This window comes from Ciona robusta, chromosome 9 (genome assembly GCF_009617815.1).
Source record: "Ciona robusta chromosome 9, ASM961781v2".
NCBI lineage: Eukaryota > Metazoa > Chordata > Ascidiacea > Phlebobranchia > Cionidae > Ciona > Ciona robusta.
In genome coordinates, this window is record NC_143243.1 from 4,472,588 (window position 1) to 4,494,467 (window position 21,880).

A 21,880-nucleotide genomic window follows, 5' to 3' on the forward strand; every position below is an offset into this window, starting at 1 on the left:
ACTTTGTAATTTACTTTATTCTGCCGTGGCCGGAAAACGACAGTCGTATGAAACACAGTTGTTGTGTTTCATACACCCCATGCCAGCTTACAAGTTACCGTGTTAATAACTATTGTTTTGCAGTTGATTCCTTTCTCTTATTTCTTTAAATAGTATGATATGATCTTCGCTACCGCTTTTGAAGAAATAAATAAAAAATATAATTGTGTTACTTGTTTTATTACGTTTTTAAAACAATTTCCATTATTTAGATTTTTTTTAATTACAAGTCACAGAGCCATTTTGTCTAAATTTGTCTGAATTTACTTTAATATATTATCACCATCGTTCTATAAATTAAATATTTTAATTTATAATAGTGTGAGAAAAGTCATGTTGATTTTGGATGTGTGATCGCTGGTTCACAACTATCTGAAGGACTTGTTCTATTCAACGACTCACAGTGTGATTTACAATTCAAGCTTCACATTGAACAGTTCGTTAATTGCCAGTATGGAGAAGAACCTAAAGAAAAGTATTTTGATGAATAATATTTTTAGATTATTATTCTTTGTCCGGCGCTGTGGCAAAGTCGTTAGCGCGCCTGCCTTTAACCAAGAGGTAATGGGTTCAAGGCTTCTCGCTGCTACCATTGTGGGCACATGTGTGTACTTAGGCAAGACACTTAACGGCCATTGGTTCAACCCAGTGGTCACTAATGGGTTGTTTAATTTATCAAACACACATAAAAAAATAAAAAAAATAAAAAAAGAAAGCCCTACAAAATAACATACATGGTAACTGGTAAGCTGGCACAAGGTGTATGAAACAGAACACCTGTGTTATAACGACTGCCGTTTTCCGGCCATGCGAGGATAAAGCAAGTTACATTCATTCAGATATTTCAGCTAATATAATTTTAAAATTTACAGTGAACCAATTGGTTTAACGTTAAGTAAATCAGAAGGAGTGGTTTCTGGTCGTTCAAAAACCTACATCACTGCATCTGCTCATCCTTATAGAAGAGTTCTCTATACATGGGCACTGTATTATGAACTGTTAAACGCAGAAGGTATTGTTTCCAATGCATTAAAATATACCCAACCCTAAATGGTACCTTACAAATCTATTCTGTTACTAGTGCTACCAGAGATGTTGTAATTAATCTTTTAGAGGTTCACCTGGTATAAAAAACAAAGTGAATAACATTTCCTGTTGAAGTCTTGTCAGACAGCTGACAAAACTTCAGAAATACTCTACATTTTTGTTATACCATATAAGCTATTAAAGATCAATTACAACTTAATGTTGTATTGTGCACCATAAGTACTGTCTCCATATCCTGTGCGTGTTTAACAGTAAGAAATTGCAACTTAATGGGCTATCTTTTGAAATATCTCTATTTTTTGTAAAACCCATAGTGACTTGAGTTGGAGAAATTACCTATCCGTATCATGCTTATGAACACACACCTAGATAATATTAATAAAACCTGACTTTGAACTTAGTATTTGCAGAGTCATAGAAACAGAGTAGTCCAACTGCCATCATTATGTTTTCAAAAGCGTTCACTTTTTCAATAGGTTTAACCTATTTGTTTGGTTTTATTAAAATAGGTTACATTTACCTTCTCACATTATTTGCGCAATTTATGCATGTTTTTTATACTTTTCAACTTTTAAACTTCCAAGTTTCTATTCAAATTAATTAAATCTCTTTATAGGGAAAAGTATCAATTCCAACTCTCGTATTTTACTTTGTGAACTATCTGCTGAAGGTGTTTACCCAACGCTGGCTGTCATTGGTATGTATTGCATTTAGAATTAACTACATCCAAACAAAAATAATAATAATACTTTATTTGTCTCTTCAATTACAGTAGCAAAGATTGAAAAATATTTTAATTAAAAAGACAAAATATGGCTACATCCAAACAAAAAAATAATAATATTCTATTTGTCCCTACAATTACAGTAGCGAAGATTGAAAAAAATATTTTAATTAAAAAAACAGAATATAGCTACTTCCAAGCAAAAATAATAATATTAATTTATTTGCTAATTGAGTTACAGTAGCAAAGATTAAAAAAGTATTTAAACCATAAAAACAGAATATAGCGACTTCCAAACAATAATAACAATAAAAATTTATTTGTCTCTTTGGTAACAGTTTAGAAACATTTTATACGAAAATACAGGATATAGCGACAAAACAACAGTTGTTAAAACATGCTTACAGTTAAAATTATATTTACATTTAGTTGGAAAAAACATGGTTGCAACACTTAGCAGACAAACAACGAGCCATTTATGGTTAACTCACAACGTGTTGTTGATTATTAACAGATGCTCGATCCTCTGGAAGTGGCTCAAGTGTTGGGAAAACTCAGTTATGGAGGTGGTTTAATGTCGAGCATCTCAACTTATGCCTGGATGGTGATCCAGATAAAATGGAGTTGATACATTCAATAAAGACGAGACACAGCCCAGCGCGCCGGCCAAGTGTCCACACAAAGTCAGTTCTTGGATTCAACTTTGGAGCCGCCTCGGTGGATTCCGAACCGTGTTACGTTAGTCTCATGGTTAAGAATATGGGCTGCGTTGCCACCAAGTGGTATGTATGACATCTTATTATATTTCTATGTTATTGAAAATTAGATATAGTAGGGTGGGGGAAGATGGGACATCTTTAGCACAGAATATTTAAATATCCTGATCGTGTTTTAAACATTTAACAACGGTCTATGGGAGTTGTGAGGATACGGTTTTATATTCCTTTGAATGTTTTTTGTTTACTACCAAATCGGACGAAAAAAATAGAATGATAAAGTGTCCCATCTTTCCCAACCCCACTATGTTAATAAAAAAAAATTAGTTATTAACTTATTATTGAAAATTAAAACACCAGTAATTTTAGTATCTGATTAGTTTTAAAGTAAAAGAAATTTTTTTTTGTTGCTGCTAGTATTTTATATTATATGGTTGAGGACCTGGAATTTAGGCCAGTTTGGCCCATTAACCCCGGCTGTTATTATAGATACAAACAAGCCAACACAGGAATTCTGTCATGCAGTATTAAGAAAAAATCTATAAAATGTTTAGAAAATACGTTGGCGTAACTTATGTATTTTTTAAATTGATGTTCAGTGCCTGCTCAAAAATATTTACGACTTTGCACATCCGCATTTTGCATTTTATTTTTTACATAAATTTCTTTTTACTTATTTTTTTTTATTAAAGAATCTATAAAATGTTTTGTTTAGGCATTTCCTGTTCCCGAAAGACCTTGAAATAGAGATGGGATATTGGGCAGAAACTGGGGAGTTTAATAAAGACGAACTTCATGAGTTGCATATTCAAGATAATCAACTGTTTACAGGTTTCGTGGAATTTAATGTGGCACTGTTTTGTCTGTTATAGAACCGTTTTAATTCTGAAGTTTTGTCCCAATTCTAAACTTGAGTCTGAAATTTTTTTAAAATGTAATCAATGCTTGCAAAGTCGTTGGCGCGCTTGCTTCTAACCCGGAGGTAATGGGTTTAAGGCTCGATGCTGCTACCAATGTGGGCATATGTGTCCTTGGGCAAGACACGTAACTGCAATTGCTCCAACCCAGTGGTTACTAATCGGTTGTCCAATTTATCAGCCATAAATTAACAAAAATAAAAAAAAATCCCCCAAAAAAATCCCCCACAAAGTAACATACATGGTAACTTGTAAGCTGGCTCAAGGTGTATGAAACAGAACACCTGTGTTTAACAACTGTTGTTTTCCGGCCACGCGAGGATAAAGCAAGTTACATTACATTCAACCTGATAGAATCATTTTAATTATTTTTAGTGAGTCCAAACAATGGAGTCTTGAATGCTGGTGAAGAGAAGGTTATTGTGCTGAGTTACAAACATGACGTTGCTGGAACACACCGGTTGCCTGTGTTACTCAAAATTGAAAACGGACGAGAAATCCTGGTTAGTAATTTAATCATGTTTTCTTCACTGTTTGTTTATAAACGTTCACATAATAATATTTGTGTTTGTATTATAATATTTTCTCTTGGTATATGGTAGTAAAGATTTAGAAATATTTTAAACTAAAAGACAGGATATAGCGACAAAACAACAGTTGTTAAAACACGCTTACAGATAAAAACATATTTACATTTAATTGGAAGAAAATGTTTGGTCGCTACACCTAGCAGACAAATAAGTCATTTATGTTTAAATATTATCAAGTATATATAATAATAGTTATATTTTTCCTTTCTGTAGCAAAAATTTAAAAATATTTACGACGAAAAGAGAAAAAAATTACAAAACAACAGTGGTTAAAACACACTTACAGTTAAAAATATATTTCAAATTAATTTTAAAAAAGCCTGGTTGCAATATCTAGCCGACAAACAAAAAGCCACTTCTGTTTAAATACAAGAACACTTTAAAAAATTTTTAGTTGAATTTTATTGGAGTTACTGTTGAAGCCAGTCGAAGATATCTTCATTTTCCAGCAACAGAACACACGTTTGCTCCAATTCGTATAGGAGGCCCTGATCCTCCAAAACAAGTAAAAATATTTATATCTTTTTCAATATTTTTAAATGAATGTAAGATTTTTCCCCTCGCGTCGCAGGGCAACTACAGACCTTATAACATGGGTGTTCATACACCTCGTGCCCACTTTGGGGGTTATTATTGTTATGTGTAGTTTTAATTAGGCTTTGTCTCAGTGTAGTTTTGTAGCTTAAATTGTTGCATAAAACTTTATAGGGTAACTAATATATTTTTTAAATTGATGTTCAGTAAGTATATATTTTTCAAACCCAAGTGTGTATGACTTGGCACATTTCACTTTTTGTCTGGTTGTCAGCATTTTTTTATTTTAAAAAAAATATATATTTTTTTTTATAATTCTTTCTACCAATGCATACAAGTAATGTTCATGCAGTTTATCTATAAACAAATATTTTCCAACTTCGATGATAAAAACCGAAACCTTATTTTCGATCCACTCATCTCAATGAATTTCACAGCTTTATTTTTAATATTTTGTTCAGTTATATGAAATGTACAATGGTGGAGCGATGGCTCTCATTTATGAGGTTAATCTCGCTCCTCTTCATGATTTACAATCCTCCAACTATGACCATCCCATTCTTACTTGTCTCAATCCAAGAGGAGAGATCCTCCCAGGGACTTCAGCTGATTTGGAATGGATTTTCTCCCCGCTTGAAAGCAAAACTTACACTGTGAGTGTTGCATAGTAAATTATAATTGAAACGTCTTGAATGATATTTATTATTGCGAACGGTGATTTTATCGAACGGTGATTTTTTTTTTAAAGTCTAAAAAAACCATAACGTGCCTCGCTGCAGGACTTAACACATATAGAATAGAGTATTGTCTTAATGGTATTTGCTCCAATTCATTGTTGTCTAACTTGGTTGGAGCAATCGCTGTTAAGTGTCTTGCCCAAGGACTAATGCTCACAATGATAGCAGTGACGAGCCAGTGGTCACTGATAGGTAGTCCAAATTAACACCATATACAAAAAAATAAAATATTCCCCAAAAAATAATACCATACATGTTAACTTGTAAGTTGGCATAAGGAATATAAACACTCTTGTTATAACGACTGTCGTTTCCTGCCACGCGAGGATAAAGCAAGTTACATTAATGTATTCAAATAATGTAGGTGGATATTCCAATAAATGTTGTTGGTGGTGAATCTGCATTAATAACTTTCAATGGAATCGGGTACGACACGAGGGTAATGGGATCAACAATGGCAATTATGGATCAACATCCCGAATATAACTCGGTACCAAGTGAACAAAAAGTTCCTGTTCCTGGACAGGTTCGTTTTAAATAATCTTTTGGCTAAAAACGTATTTTTTTTTTCTGCCATTCATTAGGACAAGGGTATCCCAACAACTAAATTTTAATTATGTTTTTTGGTTGTTTTTTTCCCTTTTATTTGGTTGGTCATTTTTATGAGTTGTGTTATTATACCATTACTGCCACATGTACTTTATCTAAAACTTAAAAAAAATATTTTTTTTTTGTTTTGAAAGACATACAATTTAAGATTTTTTACTTTATTTGAAAGACATACAATTTATTTTTATAATAAATAAACTGCCTTTACCTTTTAGTTACTATTTCTATCCGAAGAGCGAATTAGTTTTGGAAATGTTCCGTTGTTCAGTCGATCTCGTCACATAGTTTTCCTCAACAATAAATCCATTGATCGGCATTTTTCTTATTCATGGCACGCAGCTTCAGATGTTGTTAATGACGTAAGTTTTTTTTATATTTCTGGCGCCGTGGCTCAGTGGTTTAGGCTCCTACATCAAAACCAAAGTTTCCCTAGTTTGATGAACGACATCCGTACTAATGCTAATCGGCGTGTGTGTCTTTGGGCAAGACACTTAACAGACATTGCTCCAACCCAGCAGTTACTAATGGGTTGTCCAAATTGTAAGCTATATCAAAGCAAAAGTCATTGAACTGGTAACACAAAGTTAAAAGTGTGGTAACTCGTAAGCTTGCAAGGATAAAAAGTGGTGCAAAACAAACGTCTGACTGCGATGCACGGCACCAGGGGCATAAAAGATTTAAACAAGCTTTCCGGGTGTTGGGGTAATGAGCCAAATCTGGCATAAATCTCAGGTCCTTGACAAGAACCTTACCAATTAAGAATAAAATACAAAAATAAAATGGGCCAACTCTGCCTTAAATCTCGGTTCTATAGTGTGCCTCACTGTAGTACCTCACCCATATACAATAGAATGATCATATACAATGTTGGGGCAATGGGCCAACTCTGGCCTAAATCCATAGTCCCTGACAAGGACCTCACCTACATATAACAGAATATTAATCGAATATAGGTTTTTCATGGTAGTTTTATTTGTAAAAGTAAATGAAGTTTAATGCAGGTACTACGTATTGAACCAGTCCATGGCTACCTGAAGCCTGGCCAATCAAAGATGACAAAAGTTACCTTCTACGCGACTGGTCAACCTGCATTTTATGATTTGGATCTGATTTGCGAGGTATTGTGTATGTGAAAACTTCTGTATCGCGGTTTAATTTATTTTAGTTAAAGTTAAACTATCGTTTTATGCTTGTAACAGATAGTGTGAAAATCAGTTTTAAAAGGTCATTTTCAAACTTTTGTAATCAAAGAAAAAAACACAAGGAAAAGGATAGAACATTTTTTTTACATAGATAGAGGCAGAGATTTAGGAAAAATGTTTGAAATTAAATCACTAGAACGCAAAAAATAAGGTTTTTTTTAGTCCAGTGATTCAATTTCACACCAATTTTTAAACAAGGTTGTCTTTTTCTGGAAATTTGGTGGTGCCTTTTTATCCCATTTGAGTATTTCTATTCATATACAAATTTTTAAATTCCTTGGTATGCCCCTTTAAACTTTTGCTTACAATTTGGGTCAATTATAAAAATTGTAAAAGTACTTACCCAAGTGTATTATATGTGTGATGTTCTTTGTTCTTATATTGCCTTATGAAAGTTTCAAGGTCACTCAGTTCAAAAAGATGTTGACACCAGTATCACATAGTTGTAATGAATCAAAAAACCCACAAAGCTAAGGTTATATACCCATAGAATAAAACATGGAAAACATATATACAAAAAATAATGGGGAGAAAGTTAAGGAGTTTAAAGAGGACACAAACATACAACTTAAAGGGGATAACATATAGACAGCTTTGCAATTTTATAGGGGACAACAATATGGTTTGAGAAGTAATGAAAGATTAACACCTAATATTTTAAGGTGGTGGACGAAATAAAAATGTCAAACTTCAAAACTGAACTTCAAGCTTGGGAGGCAGAACAGGAACGACAATCTGTTGAATTCGTCATCTCTGAAGAAGACATTGTTGACACAACTGATACTCATGCGTCATCTGTGTCACCGCGAAGAAATCTTGAAAATATCTTAAACAAAAATAATTCTCGATTGAGGCTAACAGAGAGTCAGTTATCTACTGCACAAGTAAGTTGCAAGTTTTAGATTTTTTTGCTGGTGTTATTATATTTCATTTTTTATTTAAAAAAATGAAAAGTTAAGAATTTTTTTTTAATTTTTGCAAGCTTTTAGTTTTTTGCTTGTGTTTTTTATATTTTCCTTTTAAACAGAATGTTTATTTAAAAAAAATGCAGCTTTAACTTTATACTTAATTAGTATGCATGGGTACTGTGGCACAGTTGCTGGGTACTTGCTTAAAAAAGTCACTATTTTAAAGTTAAAAAAAAATCTTAAAATAATAATCAAATGACCGGCGCCGTTGCATGGTGGTTAGCGCACCTGCCTGTAACCAATAGGTAATGGGTTCAAGGCTAGTCGCTGCTACCATTGTGGGCGTATTTTTCCTTGGGCAAGACACTTAACGGCAATTGCTCCAACCCAGTGGTCACTAATGGGTTGTTTAAACTATTAGCCATACATAGAAAAATAAAAAAATTCCCCCCAAAATAATCATCTACAAAGTAACATACATGGTAACTCATAAGCTGGCGCGAGGTGTACGAAACAGAACACCCGTGTTTAACAACTGTTGTTTTTCCGGCCACGTCAGGTTAAAGTAAGGTACTTCAATCACTCACAAAGTTACATACGTGCCAAAAAAGAAGAAATTAAATTTCATTTATTAATAATATGAATTCATAAACGCTACACTTGTTTCTTCCCATTACAACTTTACACCTCACAGGTGGATTACAAAACTTTCCAAACGCTCCCGCCAATCAGATTTGAGGATCCAGTCAAGTTGCCAAGCAACAGATCTCGATTGTTACGTCACAAAGCTGATTCCGACGAGTGGGTTCAACCCCAACCCCCCCAGCCATTTATCTTCCACCTCGGAGTCACTGCAAGAACACACGGCATCGCAGAATTTCGAAGCAATTTCGCCGAGCAAAGCAAAAATCATTTTATTGACAGGTTTTAAACTAGGTTTAAAATACAAGTAGTTAGACAAAAAACGACTGCCTTTAAAGTCCATAAAATGTAACATGTAATTTTATTGATTAAGTTTTAATCCGTAGATAGACAGAAAGCGCCACCTTTGAAGTCCCTTAAAATGTAACATGTAATTTTACTGATTAAGTTTTAATCCGTTTATATTCCACATGCTCTTTAAATGTAATTTAAAAACATCAAAACTTGCCCAAATTTAATGTTGCAGAACTTTTAATTTATTCTAGTGCTTAATTTGTCTATTTTTAAAAGACCAACCTTAATAAAATGTTAAGTTTTTGCCTAAAAAATGTAAAGTTGTGCAGAAAAAAATTGTCAAATTCTTAATTTTTTTATATATATTTTTTTGCACTTTCACAGAACGCTTCAAATAAGTTGTCCTGTAGCGATAAAATCCCCAAGTGAACAATATTCATTGACTATCTGTGATGAAGAAGAAAAAGAAATTATTACATCAGTCATGTCGAATATCATCAGGTAAATCACAGACTGATAATGATTATCATTTTGTTTCTAATATAAGTTTAACTTGATAATAATTAAACATAAATGGGCTCGTATGTCTGCTAGGTGTAGCGACCACGCTTATTTTCTTCCAACTAAGTGTAAATATGTTTTTAACCCCCCATCATGACCCAATCTTTCAGTCAATGCTCTTTAAAGCCGAATAATCAAGTGTAAATATTTGTTATTGTAAGTGCGTTTAACAACTGTTGTTTTGTCGTTATATCCTGTCTTTTCGTTTAAAATAGTTTTAAATCTTCGCTACCGTAATCGAATAGACAAATGAAGTTAATGTTACTATTTATTTATTAGTTATTACAATTACAGCATTGGGTCAACTAAAAAAAGAGTAGTATTTTTATAGGAGATGCAAAAATTGTGTCCGCCGCTGATTTAACTATTTTGATTGACAGGGGGTTATTGGATGATCCGACTTTCCAAGTTGCTGCAAAAGATGCAGGTTCCGAACCAATTCCATACTTTCCGCAACTTGCACAAGAGAAAGAACTTGAAGAAGTTGAGAAAACTAAAGAAGAAGGGAAGGAAACACCACATGACGAGGTAAAACATTTTAAACTGGATTTTTTCCATTCTAAACTGAGTAATTAGCCATCTGAGTTGAGAAATGGTCAAGATTCTTCCTAAAAATTAGGTGACCAGTGTTACTTTATATTAACCAAGAACAAAATCAAGGAATTGTAGACCACCCGATAACCGTAAAATGATTACAATGAAAATTAGGGTGGTCTATGTTTAAGTTGTACTAGTTTTTTAAAACGATTTGTTTTTTGTACTTTTACGCCATAAAGCAGCTGTAGTAGACAAATAGGTAATTAAAAATTTGTATAACAATGTTAATACAGTAAAAAAATAACAGCTGCCATTCAAGTTTTAACCAAGTAATCTTAAATTTTAATTTTTTTTAACCAAGAAATCTAAAAATTCAGGTTTCTGTTAAAACGCCGAAGAAACTAATGGATGAAATACTGAAGCAAAGTGAAGAGGTAACGTGTGTGTTAAAAAATATGTTAAAACAAAATTAAGTACTCATGCAACAATGTATTTGCAGATTGTTATTATACCACAATATTTTGTCCTTAATATTCTATGATGATGACTTTTATTTCCCCTTGGATTACGGTAGCAAAGATTGAAAAAATATAGCAACAAAATAACAGTTGTTAAAACACGCTTCCAGTTAAAAACATATTTACATTTAACTAAAAGAAAAAAATCGTGGTCACTACACCTAGCAGACAAACGAGCTATTTATGTTTAATTGTGATGATGATTGTCATTTGTTTGCCTAGCTTCATACGCCTCTCGGTTACAGTAACATAGATTGAAAAAAAATCTTTTATTACAGAGTCGTCCAATGTCACATGATTCAAACACTACAACAGCTTCGGATAATAAATCACTTGCGCTCTCGTGTACTCACAAACAAATACAAGAACAAGAAATAAAAAGGTTGGACCTGATAAAAATGTTTTTACATTAACTAGAGAGGAGCTATAATGAAACAACTCTAATTTTAAACAACATCACATGTTCTGAATAAGTTTTAAACACAACCAGATTTTCATTTTTTTTAAATTTCCTGTTTTTGAACAGAATTTGGTACTGCTTTTATTAGATAGGTTTTAACAATGTCGAGGTAAAAATTTTGCTTCAGCTACAACTAATGGGTTTAAAATGCTTGTAATAGAAAAATTATCAATCAATGTTTTTTTTTCTACTTATCTGCCTCATTTGCACTTAATATTAATAATAACTACTATAGTTAATGCAACTACTTAAAAAACAGTCTATCATTGATAAATTAACATGTTATTCACAAAAAAAGAAATACCATGATATTCACAAAAAAGAAATACCATGATATTCACAAAAAAAAGAAATACCATGATATTCACAAAAAAGAAATACCATGATATTCACAAAAAAGAATTAACATGTTATTCACAAAAAAAGAAATACCATGATATTCACAAAAAAGAAATAACATGATATTCACAAAAAAGAAATACCATGATATTCACAAAAAAAGAAATACCATGATATTCACAAAAAAGAAATACCATGATATTCACAAGAAAGAAATAACATGATATTCACAAAAAAGAAATAATATAATATTTACAGGAGTCCAATGTTTGGCGGAATTTTGGAAGAAATACTTTCCTCTACAATCAGTAACATAATCGATGAAGCGTTAACTGGTGATGTCATACTTACTGCTCGTCCACGTGTTGTCGCTTTACCGCCATCTCGCGGTCAAAGTGCCAGCAGCAGGTTAGGGGTTGAATAAATGTATTTATTTTTGCGTGGCTGGAAAATGACAGTTGTTATAATAAGGGTTCTGTTTTATACACCTCGTGCCTGCTAACAAGTTACTATGTATGTAACTTTATGGGTGATTATTTTTTATTTTGTATGGCTGACAATTTGGACAACTCATTAATGACTCCTGGGTTGAATCAATTGCCGCTAAGTGTTTTGCTCAAAGACACATACGCCCACAATGGTAGCAGCTAAGAGCCTTGAACCCATTACCTCTGGATTATAAGCAGGTGCACTAACCAACTGTGCTACGGCGTCGGTATCTGTAAAAAATCTGGATTTTAAATCTCAGTAAAGTAGAATAGATTTATTAACATGTTTAACTTGTGGCTTACAAAGAATGTGAATATTTACCAGCTCATCGTTGTCGCACAAGAGTGGTTCCTCGAACAGTAGACGTCGTCGCCAACACAGCAAAAGTTCGGCCAAAAGAGGAAATTCTGCTAAATCACAATGAATATGTTTTGTATTTTTAAAATATTTGTGTGAAGATTTTATTTTATCTAACAATTCTTCATATTTATATATTTGTACTGAAATGTAAAAAAGAAGTTTTGCGTTATTTACTTGAGGGCGCTAGACCAACCAGTTTTAACACGTGACTAGTCAGACAGGAAAGCAATATTACGTCATAATCGCTGTGAAACGTCTTGAGTTTCGAATTGGCGTAACAATACAACGCCCGAAATTTCGTGACGTTTATAACTCATTGTAAACAAGCAGCAGAATCCACGGAAGGTCACTTCACGGTTATTATTTTCCTTACACAACTACTTTATGTCATGTTTGTACTGCGTGGTTTGACTACAATGTAATCCATTGTAGTTACTTTAAGCAACAGCAGAAAAACGGTTTAAGTGTTATAGGCTCGTTTAATAAATTTGATAAAATATGGGCTGTTTTAATAAGTTTATTATAGTTACCTAATAAATTTAGTAAACTAGAAAAAGAAACAAATCGCAATTTTCATAAGTAAAAACAAATCGCAATTTTCATAAGTTAAATAGTTGTATTGGTTTTATTTTCAGATAAAATAAGTTCATAAAACTCATTTTTGAGGGTTTGTTGCTTTGCTTAAAACTCATTTTTTGAAGTTTGTACAAAAACGTAATTTAAACTGTGTAGTACATGACTTAAAGTTTATATTAACGTGGATTTGTACTTCGCTCTCGCAAGGCAAAATATTTAGGTTGTTGCATCATAGCCCAGCTCATTGTGGTAACAAGAAAAACCGGTTTCGTTTTTATGTGTTAGCCCTGAAAACTACTTAAAATGATTTTTATTACCTTAGCGGCCGTGGAGAATTTATCTTTTGACGAGAATCCATTTCATCTTATGATTCAAAGTAACAGGTTCTATTACAACTCGGATTCTAATTATTAGCGTTGACCTGTATAATAATTTTTACAACGTGAAAATGCAGTTTAGTTTTTAATCTCAGTTACAATAAATCTAAATGCCTTATAAAAGGAGACAAGTTATCACAATCAGAAGAAGTCTATTTCTTTGTTTATTTGTTTTACGAAAAGATGCAATGTTTATTAACCTAACCGTTTCGCTTTATTACTTACAATTTTTTTTCAACAGACACATGCGGGCATATACTTGCTTGTTAACTAAGCAACTCTATAAGTAACTAATATACAAGGCGGGACGTATCAAGACAAGTTGTTAAGGAACTATAGATGCTTTTTGTGTAGATCGACCTGACGCCTCAAAAATCGATGAGTATTTCTCGTGTAAAACTTCCCAACGAAAAAGAACTGACCAAATATTTATCCGTAAGTGTCATTTTATATTATCAGATTAATAAATTGTTTTGTTAGATTTTGGTTTCCGACCAGTCGTAATCCGTTTCCGCAGAACTATATAGCCATCACGGAGCTCTAACCGAACAGATTAAAATCGTTTTTAATCTCTCTGCTCTAACGCACTTTCACATTACGTTATTTAATGCTTTCATTCCGTAGTATACGTTTAAGTTGTAATTGATTATAGCATGGCGATTTTATGTTGAAAAACGAATGTAGAAACTGTATATATACTATAAGATAAACTTTTATTCGGAATATGTTTTAAAATATATTTTGTAATAATAATATTGTTCTGCACGTAATAATATTAGTTCTGATATGCAGACTATACGGGTTGGACTTAATTTTATATCTTGATGTATGATAAGCAGCAATTAGGTGATGAGTTGGTGGTTTGTCCAACTGGTTTGTACTTTTTACCCTCGGGCGTTGCGTTGTCTGCATGATTCGTTGTACAACATACGACGACCGTGTTTTTACTGTAGCCAAGTTCAAGAGTACAGTTTTACTTGATTGTCAAGGTTAGGAGATACAACGAGACCAGTATGATTAATTTAACTTTTTATAATGCAGCTTTTTGTATGATGGGAATATAATTACATTGTAGTTAGTTTCATGCATTTTGTTTAAATAGAAGTTGTCAGCTTTCTTTCGATATTTCTTGTATTTCATGTTCTCTGGGATTGCGTAAGGTGAGTTAAAATTGCATAAGTCTAATACAGCTTTTAGACTGTCATTTGATTGTGCAACAAATATTTTATGTGACATATAGCAGTGTGGGGTGATATAGGACACCTTTTCATTCTATTTCCCGTTCTATTTGGTAGTAAACAAAGAACATTCAAAAATATAAAACTATAAATCAAGATTTTATATGCTAAAGGTGTACCGTCTTTCCCTACTCTACTATATAAGATTTAGGTGTTAACAGTGTCCCAGTCTACCCCACAGAACAATATTGAACAAGGTGTTTCGTTTTGTGAATAATTCCTTTTCCTAACAAACACAAACAACATAAGAGTTGGACGATTTAAAGATTAACGATACCCCCTGGGCGTATTGTAAAGAGAAAATAAAGTCTTAAAGACAGTAAGAGTTAAAACCGTAATATGTATAAGCAAAGTAAAATAAATACCATGTCTTGGTTTGCATACCTATGCGTCACACACACGAACCAATCGTGTTGTTAAAATTTTAATATATAGAAATAGAATGGTGGGGGGAAGATGGGACACTTTTTTTTCTATTTTCTAGTCCCGTTTGGTAGTACACAAAGAATAACTCAAAGAATTATATAACCGTATCCTCAAGACCCACATAAAGCACAGTCAGGATATTTATATATTGTGTGCTAAAGGTGTCCCATCTTTCTCACCCTATGTACGGAAGATGTCCCGTATTACCCCGCAGTACTACATTGTAGCTACGTGTCCAACAATGGCTGTATACACTATAACCTACGGAAATGATTTGTTTACATGTATGCCTCTGAAGGCTTCGATTGAAAGCATTGTTTTTGAATGAATGTAACTTATTTGCCTTCGTGTGGCGGGGTAAGGGTCCTTATAACACGGGTGTTCTGTTTAATTTCCTCATGCCCGTTCATTTACGTAGATTGTAGTGTATACAGCCATTGTTGGACACGTAGCTACAATGTAGTACTGCGGGGTAAGACGGGACACCTTCAGTACATAGGGTGGGGAAGATGGGACACCTTTAGCACACAATATATAAATATCCTGACTGTGCTCTATGTGGGTCTTGAGGATACGGTTATATAATTCTTTGAGTCACGTATGAGGGTTATTATTAAGGGTTATTATTAGTGGGTTATTATTATTATTATCTTTTTTGTTGTTTTAATGTATGTCTGAGAATTTAGACAACCCATTAGTAAACAATTTCCATTATGTGTCTTGCTCGAAAACATATACGCCCACAATGGTAGCAGCGACAAGTATTAAGTCTGTAACGTCTGGGTTAAGCAACCATTGTGGCATGGAAATCTTCTTGGCATATAGTAGAATGGGGGAGACGGGACACCTTTATTTCATATTATTTAAATATCCTGATCGTGTTTTAAACAATTAACACAGATCTATGGAAGCCGTGAGGATACGGTTTAATAATTCTTTGAATGTTCTTTGTTTACTATACCAAATGGGACGAATAAACAGCATGAAAAGGTGTCCCTTCTTCCCCTACCCCTACTATAAGAATAAAATACTTCATTTTTTTTCAGTTGAAGTCATTAGGGCCGGGAAGCATGTTAAGATCACGAAGAGTTCCTCCTTTCTTCAAGATTACTTTAGTTGTGTTATGTGCCTTCATTCTGTGGTCATTCAATCATCCGCAATCATGTATGTCTTTTTATGCACACTTTTGCTTTTATATTGAAAGTTTAACTTGATAATAACCAAACATAAATGGCTCGTTTGTCTGCCAGGTGTAGCGAGTAGTTTTTTCTTCCAATTAAACGTAGATATGTTTTTAACTGTAATCGTGTTTTAACAACTGTTGTTTTGTCGCTACATCCTGTCTTTTCGTTTAAAACATTCCTAAATCTTCGCTACCGTAATCGAAGCGACAAATGAAGTTATTATTACTATCATATTATTTTTTATGTAACATTATAGTACAGAAGTACATATTTACATTTTAACATATTAAATTTTTTTCTAAAAAAAGCAATGAATTCGGTAAGAAGAGTTCGAGCGGCACGCGTTGATCGACGTTTCTCTGCTAACTCAGCGAACCAACAAGCTGGGAATGGTCAGACGGGGGGTGGGTTCCACAAAGTAAGTGCCTGGCGCGATGTTTTAGCCTAACAAGGAATATTTATCTTGAATTCGAGTGAAATTTTGAACGTGGGTTATAGTGGGGTGGGAAAAGATGGGACACCTTTATATTCCCTTTACACATCGCGTTTGGTTGTAAACAAGAACATTCAAATAATTATAAAACCGTATGCCCACGACTCCGTAGACCGTTGTTAATTGTTTAAAAAACGATCGGATTATTTGTATATTGGGTGCTAAAGCTGTCCCGTCTTCCTCGTGCTAAAGATGTCCCGTTTCTTTTTAACTGACATTTTCCACACTGTTTATCCATATCGTGTTTTAACAACCATCGTTTTGCTGTTGATTCCATCCCATTCGTTCTTTAAATAATGTTATGTTATTCGGATCTTACTGGTTTCGATTTGACAGATAAGAGAGAGATGCAACAAGCCTGCAACGAATGTCGTGTTTCTAAAGACGCACAAGACCGGTAGTTCAACGATGTCGAACATCATGTTACGGTTTGCAGGTAAAAATGAAGTTTTGAAAATCTCGCTTGACACGTCACTACAGAAGATTTTCGATTTAATATTAGTCATATGACGTTTAACTAAAATATTGTTTCAATTACGATAAACGATAATGAGATATATTAGTCCGACGCCGTTGCAAAGTGGTTAGCGCGCCCATCTATAAACCCAGAGATACAGGTTCAAGGCTTGTTGCTGCTACCATTATGATTGTATGTGCTCTTGGACAAGGCACTTAACGGCGATTGATCCAACTCAGTGGCCACTAATGGGTTGTCTAAATTTTCAGCCATACAAAAAAAATAGCCCCCACAAAGTGACTTTACAAATCTGGCAACTTGTAAACTGGCACGAGGTGTATACGAAACAGAACATCCGTGTTTTAACGACTGTCGTTTTCGAAGATAAAGCATTTTACATTCATTCATTTAACATTTAAAGGTTATGTAACAGAATAAAACTGATTGTTTATAATCACAGATACCCACAACTTAACCGTTGGACTTCCTTTGAAAAATCACTGGGAATTAGGCGGCTACCCTGCTTTTATTGATAAACGTCTGATTGATCCAGTGTTGCCAAAGTACAATATTCTTGGACATCATTTCAGGTGAAATTATATACAGTAGAATTGGGAAAAATGGGACACTTTTAGCACATAATATTTAAATATACTGATCGTTTTTTTAAACAGTTAACAACGGTCTATAGGAGTCGCGAGGATACGGCTTCATAATTATTTTAATGTTCTTTGTTTCCTACCAAATGGGTCGAGAAAATCGAATGAAAAGATGTCCCATCTTTCCCACACCCTACTAGATTTGTTTAGTGTTGGTGAAATTAAAATGCACCAACAACTGCCATGTCCAACGCTACCAATTGGCAACAGCAAAATGTGTCCCATCTCTCCCACCACAATATAATTCTTATATAGTAGGGTGGGGAAAGATGGGACACCTTTAGCACACAATATCCAAATATCCTGACTGTGTTTTAAACAACTAACACGAGTATATGGGAGTCGTGAGGATAAGGTTTTATAATCCTTTGGGTTTTCTTTGTTTACTACTAAATGGGACGAGAAAATAGAATGAAAAGGTCTCCTATCTTTCCCCACCCTACTCTATCTAATGGAAACTTATCATTACCCTGTAATAAACGTTACAGATTTAACATCGACAACCTTCAGCAAATAATGCCAGCAGACACAAGGTACATCACCATTATCAGGGCACCAAAGGACAACGTAGAATCGGTCTTTGGATTTTTTCAGGTTATTTCTTGTTTTTTTTAGTGTGTTTAGAACCTGTTTTCGGCTTTTTTCAGGTTTTTATTTTAATGTGTGCGTGTTTAACGCTTTTAAACACGTATCAATTTTAGTTTTGTTAAGATAAACAATATTGCTTTAATTCTTGATTATTTATTTGAACGCCTTCGCAAGCCATATTTATACCGTTATATTTACTACAAGAATTTTAACCTAAGTTACTTAATATTACAGTAATGTTACAAGTTAATACAGTAGGGTGGAGGAAAACGGGACACCTTTAGCACATATTGTCCGAATATCTTGATCGTGTTATAAACAATTAACAACAGTCTTTGAAAGTCGTGAGAATACAATTTTATAATTTTTTAAATCTTCTTTGTTTACTACCAAATGGGACGAGAAAATGGAATGAAAAGGTGTCCCATCTTCTTCCATCCTACTATACTAGATTTTATTTTTCGATAAGATTATTACTTTCATTGCGACCATTATTTCACGGAGTATTTTTGTTGCGGAAACTATCCACACCAAAAGCTACTGTTGTGTTATCTAACGTAAACCATTATTCTGATCAATTTAAATTCTAGGATCAAAGTCCTTTCAATGTTTGGTTGGAAGGTGTGGACGCTAACTCAACCAAACTTCGACTCCAAACATTTTATGATCACCCGGAAAAATTTTATAATAAGGATACCGATTGGTTTTTCCGGGCCCGTAACCACATGTTCTTCGATATCGGGTATTTTTTTTGCTATATTTCATGAATAGCGCTGTGGGGTAAGACGGGACACCATAAGCACATAATATCCAAATATCCTGATCGTGTTTTAAACGATTAACAACGGTATATAGGAGTCGTCAGGATACGGATTTTGTATTTCTATGAATGTTTTTTGTTTACTACCAAATGGGACAGAAAATGATTAAAAAGGTGTTCCATCTTCCCCCACCTTACTATATACGTTCAGTGTTGGTAAAATTAAAATGCACCAACGATGTATACACACATATAGTAGGACAACTGTCATGCCCAACGAAAACAATTGGCTATCCAAAATTTCGCATGTCTAAAAACTAACGTGCAGTCAAACGGCTTTGCTGAAAAGTTAAGGTTAAAATACAATGGTTTATATTTCTTCTTGTTTTATTCCCTAACTTTAAAGAGATCTGGCAAATTTGGGGGTGTTTTACCTTAACCATATTTTTTTTTATACTTAAATTTTTTTAAAGACTTATTTTGAAATGCCAGTGCAATTAAGGAGAAAACAAACGAAATCAAAATTTGTGTTTGTAACGTAGAATTGTACGAATATGCTCTTCACGTATCAGAAACTGTTATTGTAACGAATCTGAAAAAAAATATTATTTAAAAAAATAAATATTCATTTTTCAGCTACGATGTTTCGAACAGCGATGATGGTTTCATTGATTCGAAAATCGAAGAACTAGATAATATTTTTTCACTTGTATTGCTGACCGATTATTTCGACGAGAGCTTAATTATGATGAAGCATGTGCTGTGTTGGGATTGGGAAGACGTTGTTTACATTAAGTTTAAAATGAGAATCGAAGAAGCAAAAACTGAGGTTTGCAGGAATATATTAAATAAATGTATAGTTCTGCGGGGTAAGATGGGACACCTTTGGCACATAATATCCAAATATCCTGATCGTGTTTTAATCAATTACCAACAGTCTATGGAAGTCGTGGTGGTACCGTTTTTTTGTTTACTATCAAATAAGACGAGAAAAATAAAAAGATGTCCCATCTTCCCCCAACCTATTATATCTTGCCTAATTTATCCTTGCGTGGCCGGTTAATGACAAACATAATAACACACATTTCATACACCTCGTGCCACCCCGCTATGGCGCCCGATATTGCCAAGTAGGAAGACAAAATTAAACTGTGCCAAATATTTTTGCATCTTATTATTAGGCTTTACTTAGCCACTGAAAAAAATATTGTATTTGTTTTTGGGAGACGGGTCACCTATTGCAGCTAATATCTAAGTATTGTGATTATGTTTTAAACAATTAACAACGGTCTATAAAAGTTATGGGAATACAGTTTTATAATTCTTTGAATGTTCTGTGTTTACCAATAAATTGGACGAGAAAATAGAATAAAAAGGTTTCCCAGCATTTCCAACCCCACAATAGCCTATAAGCAGTTCTATGTTTGCAGTATTACTATTAACAATGTGTTTATGTAATATTCAGGTGAATGAAGACCTTGGACGTAAAATCTTAAACTGGAATAAAGCAGATAATAAGCTATACGATCACTTTAATAAAACCTTCTGGCGGTCTGTGGGCGAATATGGGTTGGACAGGATGGCCAGTGATTTAGTCACATTCCAAGCAAAGCAAAAGGAAGCTGAAAAGTTGTGCATTGATTCGTACCAACCGTTTAAAAAGAAGCCTTGGATTTTGGGGGCGAAGCTGAGGCCAAGACCGTCCGATTATTGCAAACATCTCGCTTGGTCCGAAACAGTTTATGGGGAGAAATTAAGAGACAAAATGTATGAAAATATTCCAGGGTTGAAAAAACCTACTGAGAGTGAAGAAGCTGCGCGTAACGAGTTGTTTAACCAAGTCGCCAACGGAGCTTTACAATTGGATTAATTATTACAGCAAGATATGGCAATATTGCATTCACTTCTTTTACAGCAATAATTTTAACGTTAAAACCAGTGGTTTTGACCTTTTTCCTTTCTGCAGCATTTTCAAACCATCAAACAATTATCGCATTTCCAAACCATTAAACAATTCTTATAGTAGGATGGGGAAAGACGGGACACCTTTAGAACATAATATTTGTTTTGAACAATTACCAACGGTCTATGGGAGTCGTGAGGATACGGTTTTACAATTCTTTAAATGTTCTTTGTTCACATCCAAATGGGAGGAAAAATGGAGTGAAAAGTTGTCCTATCTTTTCCCCACCCTACCATATAGAGAAAAAAAACTAACTAATCTTAATGATTCAGCAACCCCGCACCCCTAAGAAAACTTTTAGCACCCCTGGTTAAGAAACCCTGGTTTGAGCTAACAAGAGAATTTTAACGTTACAACCTAAACCTGAACTCCAAACAGGTCAAAAGTGTTTTCACTGGTAATATAGTAGCGTTTTGTATGTGTACAATCTTTGTAGGAAAATTCCATCATCTTAATATGTATTTTACTACATTGCAAACAGCATGACCATTTGTGCCAATTCATAATATCTGTTATTACTAACTAAGCGACATTAGCTTTTATATTAATACTTGTGTTTTACCCGGTACCAGTGGCATTGAAACTACAATTATTTATATGTTTTGCTTTAAAAAAATACTACGTGTGGATTTCCTAAGTTTTTGTACAAAAAAGGTATTTTACTCAGTACGAAAAGTATTGCATTCTGGCGTTAGGTAGCGCCAGTGATCCAGGCGGCATAAAAAGACATCGACGTTCTGCACTGCAGGTTAGTTTAGTTCGTCAATGGTCGACGTTTTTTGCCGTGTTTTACACAACGTTACGCGAAATGTCCTTGTCCAGGAAAACTCGACAACAAAGAATATGCGGGATTACTTTGTGTAGGATCGCTTGTTCTATAATTATGACCATTGTTGCGAACAAACGGACCCTGCATGCGGTAACAAGCTGGAGATC

General features: G+C 33.9%; 2 protein-coding genes across 3 annotated transcripts in view; both read left to right on the forward strand.

Moving 5' to 3' along the window:
• Positions 1-12,353, forward strand: part of LOC149731163 (cilia- and flagella-associated protein 65-like) — a 26,513-nt gene extending 14,160 nt beyond the window's left edge. Inside the window, exons 22-40 of the mRNA XM_089884738.1 lie at positions 360-514; positions 912-1,051; positions 1,703-1,783; positions 2,325-2,592; positions 3,242-3,357; positions 3,819-3,946; positions 4,428-4,538; positions 5,029-5,220; positions 5,669-5,830; positions 6,129-6,272; positions 6,915-7,031; positions 7,778-7,999; positions 8,718-8,947; positions 9,344-9,460; positions 9,901-10,048; positions 10,435-10,491; positions 10,854-10,957; positions 11,633-11,782; positions 12,188-12,353. Coding sequence (XP_089740864.1) covers positions 360-514; positions 912-1,051; positions 1,703-1,783; positions 2,325-2,592; positions 3,242-3,357; positions 3,819-3,946; positions 4,428-4,538; positions 5,029-5,220; positions 5,669-5,830; positions 6,129-6,272; positions 6,915-7,031; positions 7,778-7,999; positions 8,718-8,947; positions 9,344-9,460; positions 9,901-10,048; positions 10,435-10,491; positions 10,854-10,957; positions 11,633-11,782; positions 12,188-12,287 — 2,742 coding nt within the window. The 3' untranslated portion in view covers positions 12,288-12,353. The remainder of the gene's footprint in view (positions 1-359; positions 515-911; positions 1,052-1,702; positions 1,784-2,324; positions 2,593-3,241; positions 3,358-3,818; positions 3,947-4,427; positions 4,539-5,028; positions 5,221-5,668; positions 5,831-6,128; positions 6,273-6,914; positions 7,032-7,777; positions 8,000-8,717; positions 8,948-9,343; positions 9,461-9,900; positions 10,049-10,434; positions 10,492-10,853; positions 10,958-11,632; positions 11,783-12,187) is intronic.
• A 1,054-nt stretch (positions 12,354-13,407) lies between these two features.
• LOC149731164 (galactose-3-O-sulfotransferase 2-like) lies at positions 13,408-21,573 on the forward strand. Of its 2 annotated transcripts, none has more exons than XM_089884750.1 (9): positions 13,408-13,611; positions 15,887-16,004; positions 16,333-16,442; positions 16,854-16,953; positions 17,435-17,564; positions 18,122-18,227; positions 18,812-18,963; positions 19,618-19,810; positions 20,447-21,573. In XM_089884750.1, exons 1-9 carry the CDS (start codon positions 13,555-13,557, stop codon positions 20,849-20,851), a joined length of 1,371 nt encoding a protein of 456 aa, XP_089740876.1. In that variant the 5' UTR covers positions 13,408-13,554; the 3' UTR covers positions 20,852-21,573. The 2 variants fall into 2 exon arrangements, with proteins under 2 accessions (XP_089740876.1, XP_089740877.1); XM_089884751.1 differs by lacking the exon at positions 13,408-13,611 and adding an exon at positions 14,122-14,336.
• The last annotated feature ends 307 nt before the right edge of the window (positions 21,574-21,880 follow it).

Excerpts from the sequence above, each read along its gene's own strand:
- LOC149731164 (XM_089884750.1), top strand. The coding sequence starts at position 13,555 with ATGAGTATTTCTCGTGTAAAACTTCCCAACGAAAAAGAACTGACCAAA. Across the intron at positions 16,954-17,434 it reads CATCATGTTACGGTTTGCAG|ATACCCACAACTTAACCGTT; the intron begins GTAAAAATGAAG and ends TTATAATCACAG. Across the intron at positions 19,811-20,446 it reads TCGAAGAAGCAAAAACTGAG|GTGAATGAAGACCTTGGACG; the intron begins GTTTGCAGGAAT and ends TGTAATATTCAG.